The following is a 21,757-nucleotide window of genomic DNA, read 5'->3' as shown; positions in this document are numbered from 1 at the left end:
TTTGTCATTAAAAATATAGCTTTTTATTTGTTTGTTATTTAAATTTAAATCAATTAAAAATTTACAAATAAAATTTATATCAAATTAAACTATATTAAAAATTTATTTGTGGGATATGGTGGGCTTGTTGTCAAAAATTAACTCAAATTTACTCTTATCTTTATTTTTAAAATTCTTTTGTTAAATTTCATAAGTAATAATTCAATCAAATTAATATAAAACACATTATCATCTTATGGGCTGTGGCATACTATGAATCTGTGATATTGAACAAAATATAGATAAAATTTTTTTTCTGTTTCTCAATTACTAATTGTTTTAGTCTAAATTATTAGAACATAATGTGTATACCCCAAAACATTTAACTTTATCTTAAGTAAAGCATATAATTTTTCATTTTCAAGATATAATCTAATTTACTCTTGATCTTCTTTAATGGCACATATCATGAGTCTTTAAATATATTTATATTTTTGGTTTTATTTTTTTTAGATTAATTGAAATTAAAGTTCATACAAAATTATAAATTAAGTTATAAAAAAATATTCAAAAAGAGTAATACGTGTATTATGGTAAAATTATATGTTTGATTATTTTTATTTTTATGATAAATATAAAATTTTATGTTTAATAATTGCAATGATTGATTATAATATTTTTAATTACTCTATGCAATCACGCCTTAACATTATAATGCTTAAATGAATGTTCATTTTATGAACAGAATCTCATGTACCCTTGAATTGTTACTAAACTTAGTTTTTATTTTATTTTCTATAGATTGATTCTATACTACACTTAAGTTAATTTCGGTCCATCCTTAATTTTTTATAGTTAGTGTTAAATATTTAGTACTTAAGATATTTTTATGAAACCAAAGTCAATATTGCCAAGAAACATTAATCTTGAAGAAAAGAAATTATTTGATATATTGTTAGTTGAATTTTTTTTATCTTCACAAGCGAGTTAAAAAATTAACACATCACTCTTTTTATTTTAATTTATTTTTTTAATATACTCTAAACCTAAAAGGTATATGTCATTCTACTAACTTCATTTGTGAAATTTAAAATTTATATTATCAATATATTTTATGATTTTTTCTTGAAAAATATAAATTTATTTTTTTCAATTAAGAATACTCTAACATATTTTTGTGTTTTGATAGTAAAAAATATTGACTAATTGTGCGTGTTTTGTTGAATGATTAAAGCTTTGTTAGTTCTCTAATCAATTATTATATTCTTTGAAACACTAATGTTATAGTTCATTTCATTTTATTTGTTTATATACTTAAAGTATATGATTATTGATTTATATTCTTATCAAGAAAGTATCTATTTAATAATTATTTGTACTTTTATGAGTGTGTTTATTATATATAAATACATATATCATCTATGATATATACATAAAAAAAGTGAACTCCAAACAATATTAAAAGTGATTTTTTTAATTTGGTAGACTCCTATTAATAATACACTACATGCCAATCATGCATATTTAACTAATTCTTCAATTCATAAATAAAGGAAGACTTATAATTGAACTCATTAATTGCATGATAAAAAATTTGAAGTATGAAGATGCGAAATAAAATATATTTATTTATATAGTCTTATAATTAAGATAAAAAATTAATTCAATTGATAAAATTAAATTATATATATATATACAAAAATAAGATAAATGAATCAATTAATATTTCATATAGATCCTAAGATTACTAAATTAGTCTTTTTATTACTCAATGAGTCAATATATCATAATATATATGAAAATGAAAAAAAAAAAAAGAATTAGATTATAGATGATAGCGTGACCTCTGATTTTTTTTTCAATTAATGTGTAAAAGGTACTTCATTTGGAATTTAACCAACTTTACTATACGTAGTTATTTAAATTTTAGCTAAAAATTTAGAATATTGACAAACATTTGCATATTTTAGATTTTATAACCTAATTTAAATATAAAATTTTATAATTAAGAAAATGTTTAATATATATCTATATTATATATAAATGTGATAATTTATTGAATTATCTCTACTTATTTTTATTTAATATTTTTTAGCAAATTAAAATATTGTCTACTTTTTATTTATTTTTTATTAAAATATCTTAGTTAAGTCATTCATACCCCACTTAATGTAAGCAATACTGCTAAAAGATTTAAAATAGTTTTTCTATATATGAATATTTTAGTGTTTGTAACACATTTTACCTATTAATATGTTCTATACAATTAAATTAATTATAGAGGATTTAGTGGTAAATAAATTATAACTTAGTAGTAAATATATAATATTCCCTCTATCTTATTTTTTTTGTCTATCTTTTCTTTTTGGGATGTCCTAAAATTTTGTTTATGTTTTGTTTTAAACATCTAAAACTCTTACTTTTTTATATTTTAAATTATATTTTATGATTTTTTTTTAAATTTCTAAAATTAAAAATCATAAAACTTTAATTTTATAAAAAAATTTTAATTTTAATATTAAATACATTAAAGTCAAAACTTTTTTTTTAACTCCGTAAAAGTCAATACAAGACAAATAAATAAAGACAGAGAGAGTAATATAGTAGCAAATTATTAATAATTTTATTGTAAATTAGTGATAATTTAGACAACATTAGTAATAACTTTATATTTAATCAATGATAACCGTATATTAAATAATGAATAACTAAATAATAAATAAATAATAATTTAGTAGTAAATAATTGATAAGATAATTGTATGTCAATGATAACATAATAATAAATACATAATAATATAGTAGTAAATAACAAATAACTTACTAGTAAATTATTTATACATAATTGTAAATATATAATAATACAATAGTAAATTAAGGATAATTTAATAAAAATAAATGATAACTTAATAGTAAAGTAATGATAACTTAGTAGTAAATTAATAATAATTTAATAGTAAATAAGATTCAGTTTAATACTTCCTCCATTCTAGTAAAATTGTCACATTTTTATTTTTGTTGGTCAATTTTTTAACTTTAATAACATATTATTTTATATTTATTATTGATAACAATATGAAAAAAATTATATTTTAAAAACTTTAAATAAAGTAGTTTCTAAATATATGTTTTATAAAATTTGATTTATTAAAATATTTAAAATAATAGATGTCAAAATTAAAAAATTTTAACAAAAAAAAAAAGTCAACTGTGACAATTTAAGATAGAGAGAATAGTAATTAATTGACAAATTTAGCGGTAAATCATAAAGAACTTAATAATAAATTAATGATAATTTAGTAGTAAATAATTTAGAACTTAGTAGTAATTAATAATTGAAAATTAAAAGTAAATCAATATAACTTAATAGTAATCGTCGATAAATTAATAGTTAATTAGTGATAATTTTGTATGGTAAATTAGTAATAACTTAATAATATATCAATAATAATTAGTAAATAATTGATAACTTAGTAGTAAATCAATAATAATATAATAGTAAATACATAATAACTTAATAGTAAATCAATTATAATGTAATTGTAAATGCAAAATAGCATAGTAGTAAATCAATGATAACTTAATAAAAAAATAAATGATAACTTAATAGTTAATCATTGATAATTTAATAGTAAATCAATAATAAATTACAGATAACTTAACAGTAAATCTGTTTTAGTTTAATAGTAATTAAATTATAAACTTAGCAGTAAATCGTAAAGAACTTAGAAATAAATCAATGATAATTTAGTAGTTAATCACTAAAACTCAATAGTAAATAAATGATAACATGGTAGCAAATGCATAATAGTAAATAATAAATCATTGATAATTTTATAGTAAATTATTGATAATTTAGTAGTAAATCACTAATAATGTTATAGTAAATTATTGATAACTTAATTGTAAATCAGTGATAATTTAGTAAAAATTAATAATGATTTGGTTGTAAATTAGTTAATTATTAACAACTTCTTAGTAAATCATCAATAACTTTATAGTAAATTAGTAATAATTTTATAATAAATTATAGTAAATTAGTCATAACTTTATAATAAATTATCTATAACTTATAGTAAATTATTAATAATTTAGTAGTAAATCATTTATAATTTAGTAATAAATCATCTATAACTTAGTGATAAATTAATGATAATTTAGAAGTAATCAATGATAAGATAGTAATATGTAATTGATAACTTATTTGTTAATTAGTGATAACATTTTTCTATACTTAAAGTTATGAGTGATTGAACCTTGGTTACTAAAAAGACCAAAGTTAGAACTTTCATCATTAGGAACTAGAATAAACCTACCATGAACTTATTCATTAAAAAAATTTAGTAAAATAAAATTTAAATTTGAATGAAACAATGATGTTATTATATAAAAAGAAATTATCTCATTTATTGTAATTTATTGATAAATTAATAGTAAATCATAAATAACTTAGTAGTAATTCAGTTGATAACTTAGTAGTAAATAATTAATAACTTAATAGCTAATTATTAAAAAGTTAGTAATTGATCAATGGTAATTACTAAATGCATAATAATATAGTAGCAAATAATTGAATTTAGTAGTAAATCACTAATAACATACTAATAAATCATTTATAATTTAGTTTTATATCAATGATAATTTAGTAATAAATTAGTTGATCATTGATAATTTTATAGTAAATCATTTATAACTTCATAGAAAATTAGATATAACTTTATAACAAATAGTAAATCATTCATAACTTAATAGTAAATTATTGATAATTTAATAATAAATCATTAATAACATAATAATAAATTAGTTATAATAATATATCAGTGTTAATTTAGTCATAATTTATTGATAACTTAATGATAAATCAATTATAATTAAGTTGTAAATCAGTGATAACAATAAATTAATTGGCTTAGTAGTAAAGTATGGATAACTTAATAATAAACTATTTATATTTTAATGGTAAATTAGTGATATAATTTAGTAGTAAATCATTGATAATATATAGTAGTAAATCATTGCTAACTTTTTTTTTTTTTTGATTTTGGTTGAATATTAATATGGAGCTATATTTTTTTAATATGTGTAACATATTTGATTCATTTAAAAAATTATATTTATTGCCATTTAATACTAAGGTATTGAATTACAAATATTTGTGGATATCGTACACATATATAAATGATTAAAATAATATTCATATACCAATTACTATAACAACATAATTTTATTAAAAAAAAATCAATTTTTGAAGTGAAAATTTGGAATGACTTTATCTAAATTTGTATGTCATTTATTGTTTACTTGATAATAAATTAATAGTAACTAAAGTAATGCTATATCTTTACTAAAAATAAATTGTTGTGTTATGTGGTATCCTTTATAACACTAATAGCAACTATATAAAAAATTATTGTCTTTAAAGATATTTTTAAAATGAAAGAAAGAAATAATGAGTCTAAACTTATTAGAAAACATCGTAGAAAAATTACGTATAAGTTATTTTCTCAAGTACATAATATTTAAAATTAAAATACCTGATCTAATAATACTAATAATAGTATGAATTCTATAAATTATAATTTTATAATAATATCGGTTAAATTGTGAATTTTTTGTATGACTTATACTAAATATATGATTAAGTATTCGTCAAATAAAGAAATTACTCTATTTTAAATAAAAAAGAGTTCAAATATTAAAACTATATTCATTATCAATTTTAAAGTCAAGATTTAAAACATAGTTTACCTTCAAAATATAATAATATCTTTTGATATTTATCTAAAATAGGTCATATCTTATTAATTTTAGAATTCTTATATTTCGTTATTTAACAAACAATAACAATATTGAACCAAATTCATTGAGAAGAGTATTTCAATATTCAAAGAACAACATAAAAATACCATTTGATTATGATAAGATATATCTTTAAGTAAAGTGTGTTATTTAAACTTTTATTATAACATATTTTAGTAAGTTATATATATTTGCGGCTTTTTAAGAAACCAATATTCGATATTAAAAGTAGTTTTAGTCAATATCCCTTGTAAATATATAAATAAACATCATTGATGATTACATGGAGATATTAATAATTTTGGATTGCTTCAAATCCTTTTTTTAAGAATATGTTTATGTGATATTTTTTTAATTAGTAAAATTCATGTAAGTATGCAATTTTTACTATAAAATTAAACTACAAAATGATTTATATGACATAATTAAGTACATATCAAAATGAGAGGTAACTAATCATGAAAAAGAAAACATCATATATTTACTTTATTTCAAGCAACAAAAACTTTATAACAAAATATTTCAAATCAAAATAAAGAATTTTAATTTTAATTAGCAAATAGATGAAAAGAAAGAGTTTAAATAAGTTCAACAATGATCGATTACCTCAAAATTTTATAAAATTGAAAATAAAAATCCACTACCAAAAAAGTTAAGAAAAAAAGCTCAAGAAAAAGTATAAAATAGAGAAGAAAGGAAAGTACAAAATTAGATTTGATTGTGGTAGAAGATAATCTTATGAAAAAATTTAAAAAGAAAGGAAAATATATAAAAAATGAATGAAGATGATAATCTAAAAACAAATGACTTAAAAAAAAGTCAAAATAGAGAAAGATTAAATATTTATTTTTTATTGGAATTTTAATTTAAAATTTTTGTTATATTTATTTTTTTCAAACTTCAATTTATATTTTCAATTTAATTTAGTATGATGATAGTTATTTCAATTTTACTACTATAAAAGTAATAAAATTATTTTATTATGTTAGAATTATAATTTGATTAATAATTTCGTGCTATGCACGTAAAAGAAAACTAGTATATATATATATATATATATATATATATATATATATATTTTGGAACTGGTAACTCTTTCAATTCTATGACCATCGTTGTACTCCTCCCATTCTCCAAACTCCAATCCTCTAAACACCATCATCCATCAAATATGCCCAAATTTTGTTCATAAGGTTCTTTGCAACTTCAAATTTTGAAATGAAATATCTTTACTTTGAAATACAGTCAACAACTTTGCAACAGAATTGAGAGTAACAGAATCTAGCTGACAGTCAAATAGAGAGCATTTAGTTTTCGATGATTAAAACAGACAATTTCTTAACATGTTTTTGTAACAGACTTGAAATAAAGTACATAGCCAACAAATTAATATTACAGTAGGAAATAAAGGCAATTCTAAAGTTGGTGAAGATGATTTAAGCAAATTGAGAAGAACACTGGTGTTCAGCAGGTGAGTGAAATTCACTATTGCACTTCAATCCCAGAGTGAGCATTTCCCATTTCTAATCCTCAGGCAGGTAATGTATCTAGGAAAAGATAAGAGCAGAAAAAAAAAAAAGGAATTAGAATTATATATAATAACAATATAAAGCAAAAAAGAAAACATTAATCCTCAAGTTTGTTTTTGAAGAAATTATATCTAACTTAACGCATAGTTCTTTAAAATCATGGTGAAGATAAGGGCAACCTTTCATCTTATTTCAAAATGCGCTTTACTTGTTTATATGAATTTCAACAAAGCATTATCTATAAAGACTTTGAATTTAAACAAAACATTTTAAGGAATTGCCAGAAAGAACTTGATGAAAACTTTTGTGAAAAAAGAATTAGTTTCATCAAGATAATTCAGAGCAGAATTCAATCCAGATATGAGCAATTGAAGAATTTGACCAAATTTGTTCATCCTTACCTAAATTCTCACAAACCATATAAACATCAACGAGAAGGGCAGAAACATATTAGACTCGAAAAGCGCATGCATCAAGGAGTTCCAAACATTAAAGTGTGTGAATTGTTGTTGTTGTTGTTGTTGCTGCTGCTGCCAAATAATCATAACAAATAATCCATGGTGTGCTGGAAAGATCTCTAAGAAAACTGGAAAGGTCAAGCATGAGATTAACATATTAGAAAGAAAGAAAGAAAGAAAGAAAGAAAAGAAAGAACTAGAAAGAAGCTACCGTTCTAGTAAGGCATTTGGTCAAAAAAACAGAGACCGCTGTAGTGGTCAAGCATTTCTGCGAACAGGCAAATGTCAGTACCACTTTATAATGTAGGGTTCCAATAGGAGCTTGCCATTTCGATGGTCCCACTCCAACATGAAATTTCGGTGGTCCCAGTCCACCAATTCTCACCACTCTTTTGGATACGCTTCAATTTTTGTGCGGGAAGATTTGGAGGTATCCTCTTTAATTTTGGACAATCACATATAACAATCTGCTCAATAGAATCACAAACCATTACTCCATTTGCACCACAAATGCTCTTCAATTTTGGTAGATTCCTCAATTTCAATGTCTTTAATCTTGGAAGAGTAAGTTTGATGGCAACTCTATTTCTTTCTCCCTCCAATTCTGATTCTGATGCTATTATCTTTTCCATATCCCAACATTCAGCAACCAATAAAGTACTCAAATTTTGGAGGTTGTGCAGCACCCAATTGGACGAGAACAACTTCTTTATCTTTCCACAATGAGTTATATCAATATGAGAAAGAGAGGAAAAATTGTTATGTGGCACTGGGATAAACCATGAGAAAAATGACTCTTTTTCACACAAATCCACATTGCAGTCCCCAATAGTCAAAGCCTCAACATCTGATAGGATCTTAACACCATTTGTACAGATCATGTCACAACCTTTCAATTCAATGAATTTTTTCGAATCATGATACGAGTTATTGGATATAAATCGATCACCCACTAAAATGATGTATTGACAAGGCCATCTTTCTCGAGCATGCAAAGCTTGGGCATAACTGTTCCACTCATTCAAGTTAAAAAAACACCCTTCAAAGCTTTCCAACTTCCTCATTAATCCACCTCTTTCCTCTTCGCTCACCAATAATTTATAATCAAATCCAAATATTGCTAAGTACTGAAGGGATGTGAATTTTGCCAATATTCCATCGGCCATTTCTGTCATTTTCGTGTAATTCAAATCAAGATATTTGAGATTTACCAACCTTTCCATCCCATGAGGCATATCCTTGATTTTTGTTCTTCCAAGGTCTAACTTCCTTAAACCTTGCAGTTTTGAAAAAGATGGCACCTTCTCTAATTGTCTACAACAAGCAAGCAATAATGTAGTGAGAGTTTCCAAATTAGATAGGGAATTTGGTAAACTCTTAATATGACTACGAGAAAGATCAAGAATCTTGAGGCCATGCATTTGCTCAAAGAAACACTCCGGAATACTCCGTACACCGCAGTTGGACAACAATAATGTTGTGAGATTTTGGCATTTTGGGGGTGGCATTTGGGATGGAATTTGTAATTGCCAATTCTCCATCAATGAAGCCTTCTCCAAATCTTCATTCCAATCTTGCAAATCAGGTATCCTTTTCAATTGTATGCCAGCTCTCACCAAGAATCGTGGTCTTACACTTGTGATGCGTAATGCCATGTCCCTTACAACGTCATGCAGCTTTACTCGACCTCTACCTTTATTACCGTTTTCTATCAAACAACTGTTTTTCAGTTTATTCAGTATGGTATGCCCCTTGTCAATCTCTGTTTGTATGCTATCCATTTCTTCCACAAGCCCTTCTGCAATCCACAGATTTATAAGCTTATCTGTATTTATTTCCCAATCTTCAGGATATAATGCACAGCAGAGGAAGCAATGCTTCACTTTTTCATCTTGTAAACGATCATAGCTGAACTGAAGTCGTTGAAATACCTTCTCTTCCATCTCATTCACAGTTTTTACATGTCTATTTAAATCATGGAGTGCATTCCTCCACTCATGAACGTCACATACACCCTTCATGCTGCTTGCTATTGTCACAATAGCCAAGGGCAAACCACCACATTCTTCAGCAACAGATTTCACATAGGGTAATAGATCTAGATGATTTAAAACATCTTGACCTACTTTTTCAGAGAACAAGCTCCATGCATCTGGTTTTGAAAGAGTAGATACTGTAACTTCTCGACAACCCAAATAGTGACACACCGTTCTCATTCGGGTTGTTATCACTAACTTACTCCCATTAGAAGGCTCTGGAATTCCTACTTCTTCGAGAGAAAAATTTTCCCATAGATCATCCAAGATTAACACAACCTTGCCTTTTTGAACCAACACATCATTTACCCTCCCTGCTTTTATTGTTTCATCTTCATCTTCATGAATGGGTACATCCATTGCACGTGCAATGCTGTTTTGTAATTTAGAGATGGTCATCTCCTTTGATACGGTGATCCATATAACTTTGTTGAATTTTTCTGTCTCTTTCAAAAGTTGGTTGTTTATGAGCTTCATAATGGTTGTTTTACCCACCCCTCCCAATCCACAGACTCCAATCTTTTGAACATCAGCACTCATCAAGTAGGCCCAAATTTCTTCCATACAAGTCTTTGCTGCTGCACCGAATAAAGTTGCCGTTGATAGAGCTTGTCCAATCCACCCAGGGTCGTCAACTACCAAACTATCAGGAAACTTACCCCGTTGATAAAGTTCTTCAACTTCCTGTAACTTCATGGAAACAATTCCTTTGAAGAGTCCACGTGAGATAGCAGTGCTTTCTCCAATTTTTTGTTCAAGGTCATGGATTTCACTGTCTATTAGTTCAACATTTCTGAGCCATAACTCAACTTCTTTCTTTAGTTTCTTTCTTGGATGCAACTCTGTGCTCCTTCTTAACCCCATATCTTCTTTTAGAGCATTTAGTCTCTCAAGTCTTCTCTTTAGGTCATTCATTTTCTCATCAAGGTTTGTTGGAGTGTCCCAAAATTCATCAATTTTAGTAAGGAAGAAATCCATGGATGTAAGTCCCTACGTACATAAGAACAAATATGTATATCATAAACCATTTTGATGGACTTTATAACCATAAGCATGCAAATATATAGATGACATAAATTTCTAAGGAGCATGTTTTAATTAGACAAGTCGGTTGTTAAGGATGTGAATCGATAATATATATTCTTTGACTCCTCTGGACTCTGGAGATGGTGTCTTACAAAAGCCTTGCAGCCTTTATATTGTTGTGGATAACTTCTATTATACCATATTACCATGTTTTTTTTGCTATAAACATTTCTAAGTGAATTTTCATGGATCTATAACATTCTGGTCTTGCCGATTTCTTCCTTTCAAAGCTAATAATTGCTTTTTTCAACTTATATCACCAAAACACAGCTCTCAAGTACTAAAAAGTTAGAACCTTGACCTTAAATACTGTTATCAGTTATCAAGGCCGTTATTATTACTATCACTATTTCCAAAACTTAAAGCCAATTAATTTCAACAATCTTCTAAGCCTTGTTTTTTTTTTTTTTTATTTACTATTATGTGATTGCATGATCATAATATTCATGTCTAACTAAACACAAAACTAAAAAATTAAAATGAAAATCTTAAAAAAAGAATTTTAAAAAGCCAACAGCAATAGTGAAGAGGAAAAGTAGTAGCATTAATCAAAAAGAGAAGAGAAAACAAAATCATGACATGCATGAAAAAGAAACAGAATACAGGAAATTAAATTACCTACCTTGAGTTGAGCTACTAGATTCGGTGATGCTTCTGCAAGACCTTGAATAGAAAAGAAAAAAAGAAAGCAGTGAAGAAAAGAGAAGAACCCAGGTAGAAGAACTGTATAGAGCAAAGAAATAGTGAATCATCTACTGGTAGAAGGCTATGTAAATCACTGTTAGCAACTTGATTGATATTCATTCAAGGAAACAAGATGAAGGTGGGATTTAGAAAGTAGAAAAGAAAGTGCTTAGGACAGTGCAATGAGAACACGAGTACAAATGAACCAAAATGATGAGTAAAATTGTTATGGTCTTGGTGCCACTTTCACGTGGGTGTCATGGGGAATGACTAAAGCAAATTATGAGTCACTTGTCATGATCATGGTGCCACTTTAATGGTAGGTGCCATAGTGCATGATTAAAGCAAAAAGTATCCTTCGTTTATTTTTATGGCGTAGCATTTTGTTTTCACACGACAGATCCACGACCGATGATAAAGCAGAACAACCATTAATAGATTTTCTGCTGTAAACGTGTAATACTCTGGCCCAAATGATAATTGAGTTAGATTATTATCAAATTTTATTAATAAATTAAAAAATTAATTATTAAAAAAAAGTAATATATGCATTTTAAGAAAAAAAATTTGTCATCGTAAAACAAAAAAAAAAGTAGAACTCTTCTTTTTTATATTACTTAAGTTAAAAGAGTATGAAAAATTAAGTTAAAGATCTAAAGCAGACTAAAATCAAGTTAATTTTTTAAAAATGAGTATATGTCATCTTTTTATTTAGAAAAATATCATATTGATTGTTATTATTTAAAATTGAAGTTTAAAAAAAAATTAAAAAAATTATAAAATCTTTCATTAATCTTCATGATCAATTTGGTAAATTATTGAGTTTTGTTTACTTCATGTTATTAAGATTTAATGATGATTATTGACTTTATTTTAAAGGCTAAAAGTGAAGATTTAAGTTTTTAAAGATTAAAGAAAAAATTTTATTTTTGAATGAGATACTATTATCTATAATAGTGAATTTAAATGGATTCCATATTAATGGATATATTGTTACTATAAGAATTATATAATGTTGGAATGCTTATTGAATTTACTTTCTAACAAAACAAATGAAAGTCAATTCTAAATTTTTTATGAAAAGTTATCTAATTTTTATTTAAAAATATGCAGATTGCATAATAGCAGTATCAGTGATGAATTACGAAAATTATCTTAAATTTTATAAAAGGGATTACAGATTAAGCCATATATCTTTGGAAAGTTTATTGAGTTTATTTTTCAATAATACAAGTGGAAAGTTTATTGAGTTTATTTTCCAATAATACAAGTAGAATTTCCTACAAATAAATACGTAATTTTTATTAAAAGATATATATACATGCTATGTAGCAATATATGAGGAGATTATAAAATTTATTAAAATTAATATTTTATTGTAAGCATGTAAATATATAGATGCAGTAAATTTCTAAGGAACATATTTAATTAGACAAGTCGGTTATTAAGGATGTGAATCAATATTATATATTCTTTGACTCCTCTGGACTCTGAAGATAGTGTCTTACAAAAGCCTTGCAGCCTTTATATTGTTGTGGATAAATTCTATTATACCATATTACCATGCATTTTTTGCTATAAACAATTCTAAGTGAATTTTCATGGATCTATTACATTCTGGTCTTGCCGATTTCTTCCTTTCAAAGGTAATAATTGCTTTTTTCAACTTATATCACCAAAACACAGCTCTCAAGTATTAAAAAGTTAGAGCCTTGGCCTTAAATACTGTCATCATTTATCAAGGCTGTTATTATTACTATTATTATTACCAAAACTTAAAGCCGAAGTGATTAATTTCAACAAATCTTCTAAGCTTTTTTTTTTTATGTCAACGAACTACAAAATTAAAAAAGTTAAAATGAAAATCTTAAACAAAGAAGTTTAAAAAGCCAACATCAGTAGTGAAAACGAAAAGTAATAGCATTAATAAAAAAGAGAAGAGAAAACAAAATCATGACATGCATGAAAAAGAAAATGAATACAGGAAATTAAATTACCTACCTTGATTTGAGCTACTAGACTGGCTGATGCTTCTGCGAGACCTTGAATAAAAAGAAAAAAAAAAGCAGTGGAGAAAAGAGAAGAACTCAAGTAGAAGAACTGTATGGAGCAAAGAAACAGTGAATCAACTACTGGTAGAAGGCTTTGTGAATCAGTGTTAGCAACTTGATTGATATTGACTCAAGGAAAAAGGATGAGAATGGGATTTAGGACCAAGAAAAGAAAGTGCTAAGGAAAGTGTAAAGAAAAGACAAGAGTACTAATGAACCAAAATTATGAGCATACTAATGAACCAACATTATGGTCTTGGACCCACTTTCATGGTGGGTGCCATGGGGAATCATTAAAGCAAATTATGAATCACTTGTTAAGGTCATGGTGCCACTTTCGTGGTGGGTGCCATAGTGCATGATTAAAGTAAATAGTTTCCTTCGTTGATTTTTTTGGCATAGCATTTTGTTTTCACACGACAACGGGTGGAATCCATGACCAAAGACAAAAGAGAACAACCTTTCATAGATTTTCTGCTGTAAACGGGAAAATATTAGGCAGATCTGTCTCTTGAGTCAGTTAACCAATCATCAATCACCATATTATCTGGAAAATTCACATTCTTATTATAGCCGTGACTTTACCAAATCTAATATTATTATTATTATTATTATTATTTTCTTCGTCTAAAGAGTAAAAGAAAAAGCTTCAGAGTTGTCAATGATTTTTTTCTTTATGCACTTTCCTTTTTCTCTTTTTTTTAATATAATTATTTTTACAAAATATCAAGCTTTTGAGCTCAATTTTCCACTTCCAATCTTTCGGTCAAAAAAAAGAAAGAGAAAAAGCAAAAAAAAATTCCCATCCATCCTATCTTATGATTAGTTTCCGAGCAGCTTCAATTCTAGGATTAATATTGAATCTATATGGAGCCCTGCAATTAAAAACAACTAATCATAATATGATAGAATAAGAATAACCCAAAAGGAAAAAAGTCTATGAAATTACTATGAAACAGCACTTGTATTCTTAACTTTGATGTCTACTGTCATAACGTCTAGATCCGGGGATCTATCGTTAGATATTATCTTTAGGGAGTCTCCACCAATCTTTTTTATCTAAGTGCGATTGGCCACCTTAGGAATCTGTTCTTTCAGGGAACACCTAAATTTAAGGGTCCCTAAAAGAATAGGTTCAGGTCTGCTAACTAGAACAGGGTTCGGAAGTTCGGTTACGTGTGAGGAAGGTTATAGCATCATCACAACGCCCATCAAAAGATGGTACCAGCTTAAATTTATGTTATCCAATGAGCCTTAAAATTTTACCAAGTAATTAATTATTAAAAATTATTCTCAATTGACTCTAATACTTCTAGCAGAAAATTGAGAAAATTCCCTTACCTCAGGAGTATGCAAGAAAAACTACTGTTTCACTTGCAGAGGCTCCGTCGTCGGATTATTTAAAGAAAAATCAAAATCAAAATCAAAAATAAAAAAAAAAAAGAAAAAAAAGAAAGATTTTTCTTGTGCAGGGAAAATTGATACTTTCAACTTTTCCTCAAAAATATTTTTTGAAAACTTTGATTTTTAAGGAAAATTGATACTTTCAACTTTTCCCCAAAAATATTTTTTGATTTTTATTTAAAGAAAATAAAACAAAATAAAAGTGAAAATAAATAAAGATAAAAAAATAAAGAAAAGTAAAACAAAAATAAAGATAAAAAATTTTAAATAAATCTAATCTAATAAATAAAATAAATAAATGAATGAATAAAACAAATAAACAAATAAATAAAAAATAATAATAAAAAAACCTGGAGCGGCTTGGCTATCGGCTCGGCTCAAGGAAGAGAAAACGGCTCGGGGGAGCGGCTTGGAAGCTCGGCTGGCTCGGCTCGGCTCGGAGGGGGGGCAGACACGCGCGGGTCAGATAACGAGTCGACGCTCTGGTCGGGTCGGATCTCGACAAAACGCACGGATCCTCTGGGTTACTTAAGACCAAAACGACGTTATTTCGGGAGGGTATATAAGGCTCTTCCCTCTATTTTTCGATAGAAGGCTCCTCCTCTCTCTCTCTCTTCTTTCCTTTTTCTCCCACTTCTCTCTAAAAGGCCGAAGAACTCCGGTTGAAGATTCACCGGATTCTGAGATTTTTCGTCGAAATCTGAAATTTTCGTCGAAAGTTCACCAGAAGTTCATCGGTTTCTGAGATTCTTCGTCGAAAACTAGGCAGGTCACCGAAAACTTCAAGGTTGGCCAGAATTTTCTTCGGAAAATTCAAGTTTCGTCAAAAAATTCAACCAAAAACTGGAATTTTCCAAAAATTCCTAGAAAAAAAATTGCCAAAATCTTCAAAAAAATTCTGCTAATTTCCAGAACTCTTTTACACCTTTTCTTAGCCTTCTATACGCCTCTTTTTTCTTAAATCAGTAGTTTTTGCTTACTGTTTTCTTCTGTTTTCTGCATCTATTCCAGAAGGTCCCTTTTATAAGGATTGATCAGGAGTTCCTGATCAATCCCAATTTCTCCTTGGACGGGGATTCAATCTTTGAATCCAATCTGAACTCTTCTGATTGAATTCCCCTTCACAATGGAATTCTTCAACTTTCAATCACAGCCATCAAAAAAAAGAGAAAAGAAAAAAAATAATCAGATAATAAAAAAAAATCAGATAAATGAATAAAAATAAAATTAACAGATAAATAAAATAAAATAAATCCGAAAGATATTACAAGATAAAAAATAATAATAATAATATAATAACAATAAATATAAATATATAAATAAAATACAAATAAATATTAACAGAAAAAATAAATAAATAAAGATATACATATATTAATACATAATAACAATACATAAATAATAAAATACATAAAATACAAAAGAAGAAAAATAATAAAAATAATAAAAATAATACAAGATAAAAATTGAATTGGGCTTACCCATTTGGGCCAGGCCCAGTTGATCTGGGCTTGGACCCAATTGGGTGTCTACAACTGCCCCTCTTTGCACATTTTCTGTGAAACAGAAATTGCGCAAAGACGTAGACATCCAATCAAGACTCAACTCAACATTGTCATTTTTGTTTTTTTTTATTTTTTTTGTGTTGTTTTTTTTTGTTTTTGTTTTTGTTTTTATTTTTATTTTTTTACCAAAGCTTCTCTAAACAGAGGCTCAACGACTTTGAGAAACATAAATTGCTCCTCTAAACAGAGGCACCACAACTTTGAAAAGTAAATTGCTCCTCTAAACAGAGGCACCACGACTTTGAAAAATAAATTGCTCCTCTAAACAGAGGCAGCACGACTTTGAAAGTAAATTGCTCCTCTAAACAGAGGCACCACGACTTTGAAAAGTAAATTGCTCCTCTAAACAGAGGCACCACGACTTTGAAAGTAAATTGCTCCTCTAAACAGAGGCACCACGACTTTTGAAAAAGTAAATTGCTCCTCTAAACAGAGGCACCACGACTTTGGGAAAGTAAATTGCTCCTTGACAATCATGTCCAAAGGAGTTGAAAGTTGTGTTTGAAGGAATTTCAGGAGATTATGCCCAAAGGTCTTATAAATCAACCCTGATACCAAAAGACATCCTATTTCAAGGATTAGGAACTTACCTGACAAGTTTCTTCTCAAACTTGCAAAATGTCTTCATATTTATCTTCTCTATGCAGGATGTTGAAACACCCATGCTTCCTGAGTTTATACACTATACTTTCCTGAAAGTAGTGTATGCTATACAAATGCATATGAATTTCAATGCATGCTATGCAAATATTGGCCAATTAATTCCTGTTCAATGTATGGTACTCAAATTTCTCAAGTTCTTTTCTTAGGCATCAAGCCCTTTGATTCTTCAGAGATCCGATTACACTGCTCTTCTAAGATCAAACCAGTGTAGCTCTCAATTATCTTTTTCACTCACATTCTTCCTTGTTCAGTTTCTCAATACTTTGGAATAAGCTTCATCAATCGATCATCACTTGACCATCATTCAATGAATTTCTCAGCACTAACAAATTTTAAAATAAGTTTCATCCACCATCACTGTCTCAGCATTAACCATTCCAAAACAAACTTTGTCCACTGATTGTTCTCATCATTCAATCATAACTTGCAAGTCATATCGATCAATTCATCCTTGTAATCATCACTTGGTTATACCACTTTTCAAGATTTGCCCCATCTCTTTTTGATCACTTCATATATCTTTCCAAATCATCTCTTTTAGGTTTATACCATTTTTCATTTTATTACCAGCATCATCTTAGATTTCTTTTCAAATGAATGCAAGATTCTTTTAAACACATATTCATTCATTCATTATCATTTCAATTTTTGACAAATACAATGCAATCAAGCATTTTCTCAATTCATTCTAGGGGTGTAACAACAAGGTGAATTATGGTAAAGATAATCAATGAAGGTCTATTTTGGTACAGAGCAAATGGGAAAGGAAATAAATTGGATACATGTCATTAGGATGAATGGTATGTCCAAATGATGAATATTCAGACAATTCTCAACATTAATCTAAGATTCTTTTTCAAAAACTCATTCCATTTACTGTTGAAGTCATCTTGAGCTTGGCAAACTTTGCCCCAGTCTTTGAGGGATCTTCAAATGTCTTTGATCTTTCATTCATGTGAGCCATTTGACCTGGATCTTTCTCTACCAAAATCACCCTTTCAGGTTTTCAATTTGAATCTCTTTTTTTCATTTTCTTATTTTTTCATTCATTCTTTTTTTTTCTTTTTTTTTTCATCATTTTTTTTTTTGCTTTTTTTTTCATTTTCCATCCATTGTTGATATCTTTCATACATCAAACTTTAGAGTAATGTAGCATGATTCCATTGCTTCATCATGAGCATGCCTTCGCTCAACATATGATCATTCAAGTTAAGCATTCACACTTGATCCAAATAGACTTTTCAAGGTTGTAATGTAGGCCAAGGTGAAGGGTCATAAAAAAATGGATATAATAGGCTCAAAACATGTATTAACAAGGTTCAAAACCAAAGGATCATTTGATACAACTTGGCATTTTGCCCCCACATCGTTTCACTGCTTTTTCTTTCCTCACACAAAAGGTTCTCATTACTTTGCCCCAAGTCATGTTGGCATTTATTTTTTTTTTCTTTTTTTTTAATTTTTGAGACCTTTTTGAGACCTTTTGTGATTTTTTCAAAAATTACCCTCTAGTGTAGAGGGTGATCCTTGGTTGGGGTTCTTCCGAAAAAGAAATCATTATAGGCTCAAAGGGGTAGCAATAAATGATTTTTCGAATGGTAAAAGAAAGATGGCCATTTTTCATCTTAATTGTGAATACTTTTCTTGAACATCATCTATTGAACAAAGCTCATGATCTTGTATTCAAGACATATCTCTTTTACCTCTGGTAATGGCTTACCTCTTTTTTTTTTGTGCTCAAATCACCTCTTCATATTAATGTGGATGAGTTCTCAAAAGTAAATCTCAGAATTATTATTATCATTGTCTAAATATTCATCATCTGAAATTTAAGAATGGGAGTATAAAGTTATGAAAGGTAACAGGGCATGGAATAATGGTCAAGTGAAAGAGAAAAATGCAATGAAATGCATTAACTTGCCTTCATTAAGATGATAACAAGTGAAGTTATATTGCAAAAAAGAAATCTAACATTACTCGAAAAGAAATCCTAACATGACAAAAGAAACCTTCAACCAGCCTTATCTTTATTTTTTAAAATTGTCCCCCTATGCGATCAGGTGAAGAATCTCTATTGACATCTTGCCCCTCAATTCATTGTGACTCTTCGGACCCTTTCTGTTCTTGACTTTCACTTAGAACGCTAACATTAGGTGTTATTGCTTTCCCTTGATCAAAACTTACCATTCCATCATTGATCAACCGTTGCACCTTATGCTTTAAAGCAGTACAATTTTTAGTAGAATGGCCAGTAATTCTATAGTGATAGTCGTAGTGGGCTGTAGGATCATACCACTTTGGATAGGATGGTTTAAGCGGCTCCACATGGCTGAGGGCAATCAAATGGCTATTATAGAGTTCTCGATATAACTCTGTATAAGTCATAGGGATTGGATCAAATACAAGTTTTTCTCGAGTAGTTCGTTGTTCTCGTGAACCACTTGCTGGGTTAATAGGGCGAATTTAGGTTCTTACAGGAGCTTGAATGTTAAGGTTGTATGTAAGATCTTGGGGGCTAAAAATTGATTGGTGTGTGGATGAACAAGGTGGTTGTGGAGCTAGCTGGTATAGGTAGGATGAGGCATTATTCACAGCAGGATAGTACGGAGAGTAACTTTAGGGTGGATAGGGTTGATAACCCCTGAATTGTTGTCTATTAAAGCTCACAGCTTGAGCTTCAGCTTCTTTCTTTTCTGATGTCTTCTTGGTTTCTCCTCCTTTTAACTTACCATTTTTTATGGCACTTTCAATAATTTCTCCAGAGATTACCATGTCAGCGAAATTCTTTGTTGCATTCCCTATCATCTTTTCATAATAAGGAGACTTCAAAGTGCTGACAAATAACACTGTAGTTTCTTTCTCAGTCAAAGGAGGTTGTACTTGAGAAGCAACATCTCTTCACCTTTGGGCATACTCTTTAAAAGACTCGTTTGCCTTTTTCTCTAAATTCTGTACAGACAAACGATCAGGGGCCAAATCAATAATATGTCGATACTGACTGATGAAGTCATGTGTCATATCGCTCCAAGAGTGAATGCGGGTTCTGTCCAACTAAACATACCACCTGGCCGCTGAGCCTGTAAGGCTATCTTGAAAGACATGCATCAAAAGTTTTTCATCATGAGCATGAGCTGCCATTTTTCGGTAATACATTGTGATGTGAGTTTTGGGGCACTTTGTACCATCATATTTTTCAAATTTTGGTACTTTGAACTTATGATAAATAACCACATCAGGGACTAGACAGAGCCCAGCAGCATCAACTGACCCATAAAAGCTAAATCCTTCCACGGCCCTTAGCCTTTGCTCTAGCATGCTAATCTTGGAACTTTTCTCAGCCTCCACTCTCATCTTTTTCTTCTCCTTCTCTTTTAAATCATCTAGATCAGGAATTGGTTCTGCTACCTTTTCAGTGAAGACAGAAATTATATAGCTATTATACTGCCTTGGGTTGAAAGCTGATGGCATTCCAGGATATGTTGGATATGCGAAGTGTTGTGGCGAGACCTCTTGGGCAGACTGGGCTTGAGGTGGGCCAAAACTTGGAGGGTACAAAGGGTCAGCCACTTCTTGCTGACTTGTATTTCCTTCAACCCTTTTTCCTTTATTCATGTTATTAAGAGCTTTCAGAATCTTGCTTAGCTCACTTTCAATCTTCTCCTGTGCTTTTTCTATCTTTTCAAATCTATGAGAATTTTTCTGCTCCATTTTTCTTGTTCTGGATCTTGTGTTGAATCGATGGACAGGCTTTTCGCTGGATGGAGCTATCCTGGAACCTTGAGTACCATACTTATGATTAGAAATGTTATGCTATGCTTTGTGTATGATGCTTTGATGCACGAATGAAATGTACATTTTCTTGAATGAAATCTAATATGACATGGATGCAAATGATTGTGTTAAAATATGATCATGAAAGTAATGTAGATGCATACAATCAGACAAACAACATAGTTAGTTCAATGGATGAAATGAAAGTGATGCTGATGCATAATGTTACATATGATAATGAAAATGATACACAAAGTTAAACAATTAAAATGATTAGATAAACACCCTTTTTGTGTCTTAATTTCAGGGCATATCTATCATTGAGTAGAAAGGGCTCTATCCTAGGTTTAGGCATTCTTAAGGTTCACTATATGCAATTTTAAGGTCAAAGTCTAAATGTCTTCAAATTGTTCCTTACATCCTTGTCCATTACAGACTAGTAAGGCACCCTAATCCTCACCCGTTACAGGCTACAAGCGAAAAAGGTTCAATTTGAGTGGGATTATTTCGCTAGCCACTGCGAAGGCATTAGACCTCACGAAAGCAATAGGTACTTTACTCCCTCCTAAAGGGACGGAGCTCGGGTGTAGAGCTCATGTTATGCACATGCATATGAATGATATAATTAACAAAGTAAATAAATATGAATGAATAATAGCACATATATACAAACGGTTCAATTTTATTAGGCTTTTGGATAACACAAATTATTTGTCGGCCTGACTCTCAAAGT

General features: G+C 28.6%; 1 protein-coding gene across 3 annotated transcripts; it reads right to left on the bottom strand.

Moving 5' to 3' along the window:
- Window positions 1-6,988: 6,988 nt before the first annotated feature.
- LOC149519199 (disease resistance protein At4g27190-like) lies at window positions 6,989-13,785 on the bottom strand. Of its 3 annotated transcripts, none has more exons than XM_089759713.1 (5): window positions 13,572-13,785; window positions 11,509-11,549; window positions 7,976-10,790; window positions 7,708-7,892; window positions 6,989-7,324 (listed from the first exon to the last, which is right to left on the bottom strand). In XM_089759713.1, the coding sequence occupies exon 3, from the start codon at window positions 10,776-10,778 to the stop codon at window positions 8,061-8,063; it is 2,718 nt and encodes a 905-aa protein (XP_089615839.1). In that variant the 5' UTR covers window positions 10,779-10,790; window positions 11,509-11,549; window positions 13,572-13,785; the 3' UTR covers window positions 6,989-7,324; window positions 7,708-7,892; window positions 7,976-8,060. The 3 variants fall into 3 exon arrangements, with proteins under 3 accessions (XP_089615839.1, XP_089615840.1, XP_089615838.1); XM_089759714.1 differs by having other exon boundaries at window positions 11,505-11,549; window positions 13,572-13,690; XM_089759712.1 differs by lacking the exon at window positions 13,572-13,785 and having other exon boundaries at window positions 11,509-11,768.
- Between the last annotated feature and the right edge of the window lie 7,972 nt (window positions 13,786-21,757).

The sequence above is a fragment of the Durio zibethinus genome, chromosome 4, assembly GCF_047325235.1.
Source record: "Durio zibethinus cultivar Kanyao isolate XHJ-2024 chromosome 4, ASM4732523v1, whole genome shotgun sequence".
In the NCBI taxonomy this organism is placed as follows: domain Eukaryota; kingdom Viridiplantae; phylum Streptophyta; class Magnoliopsida; order Malvales; family Malvaceae; genus Durio; species Durio zibethinus.
This window is presented reverse-complemented; position numbering and strand designations above follow the sequence as displayed.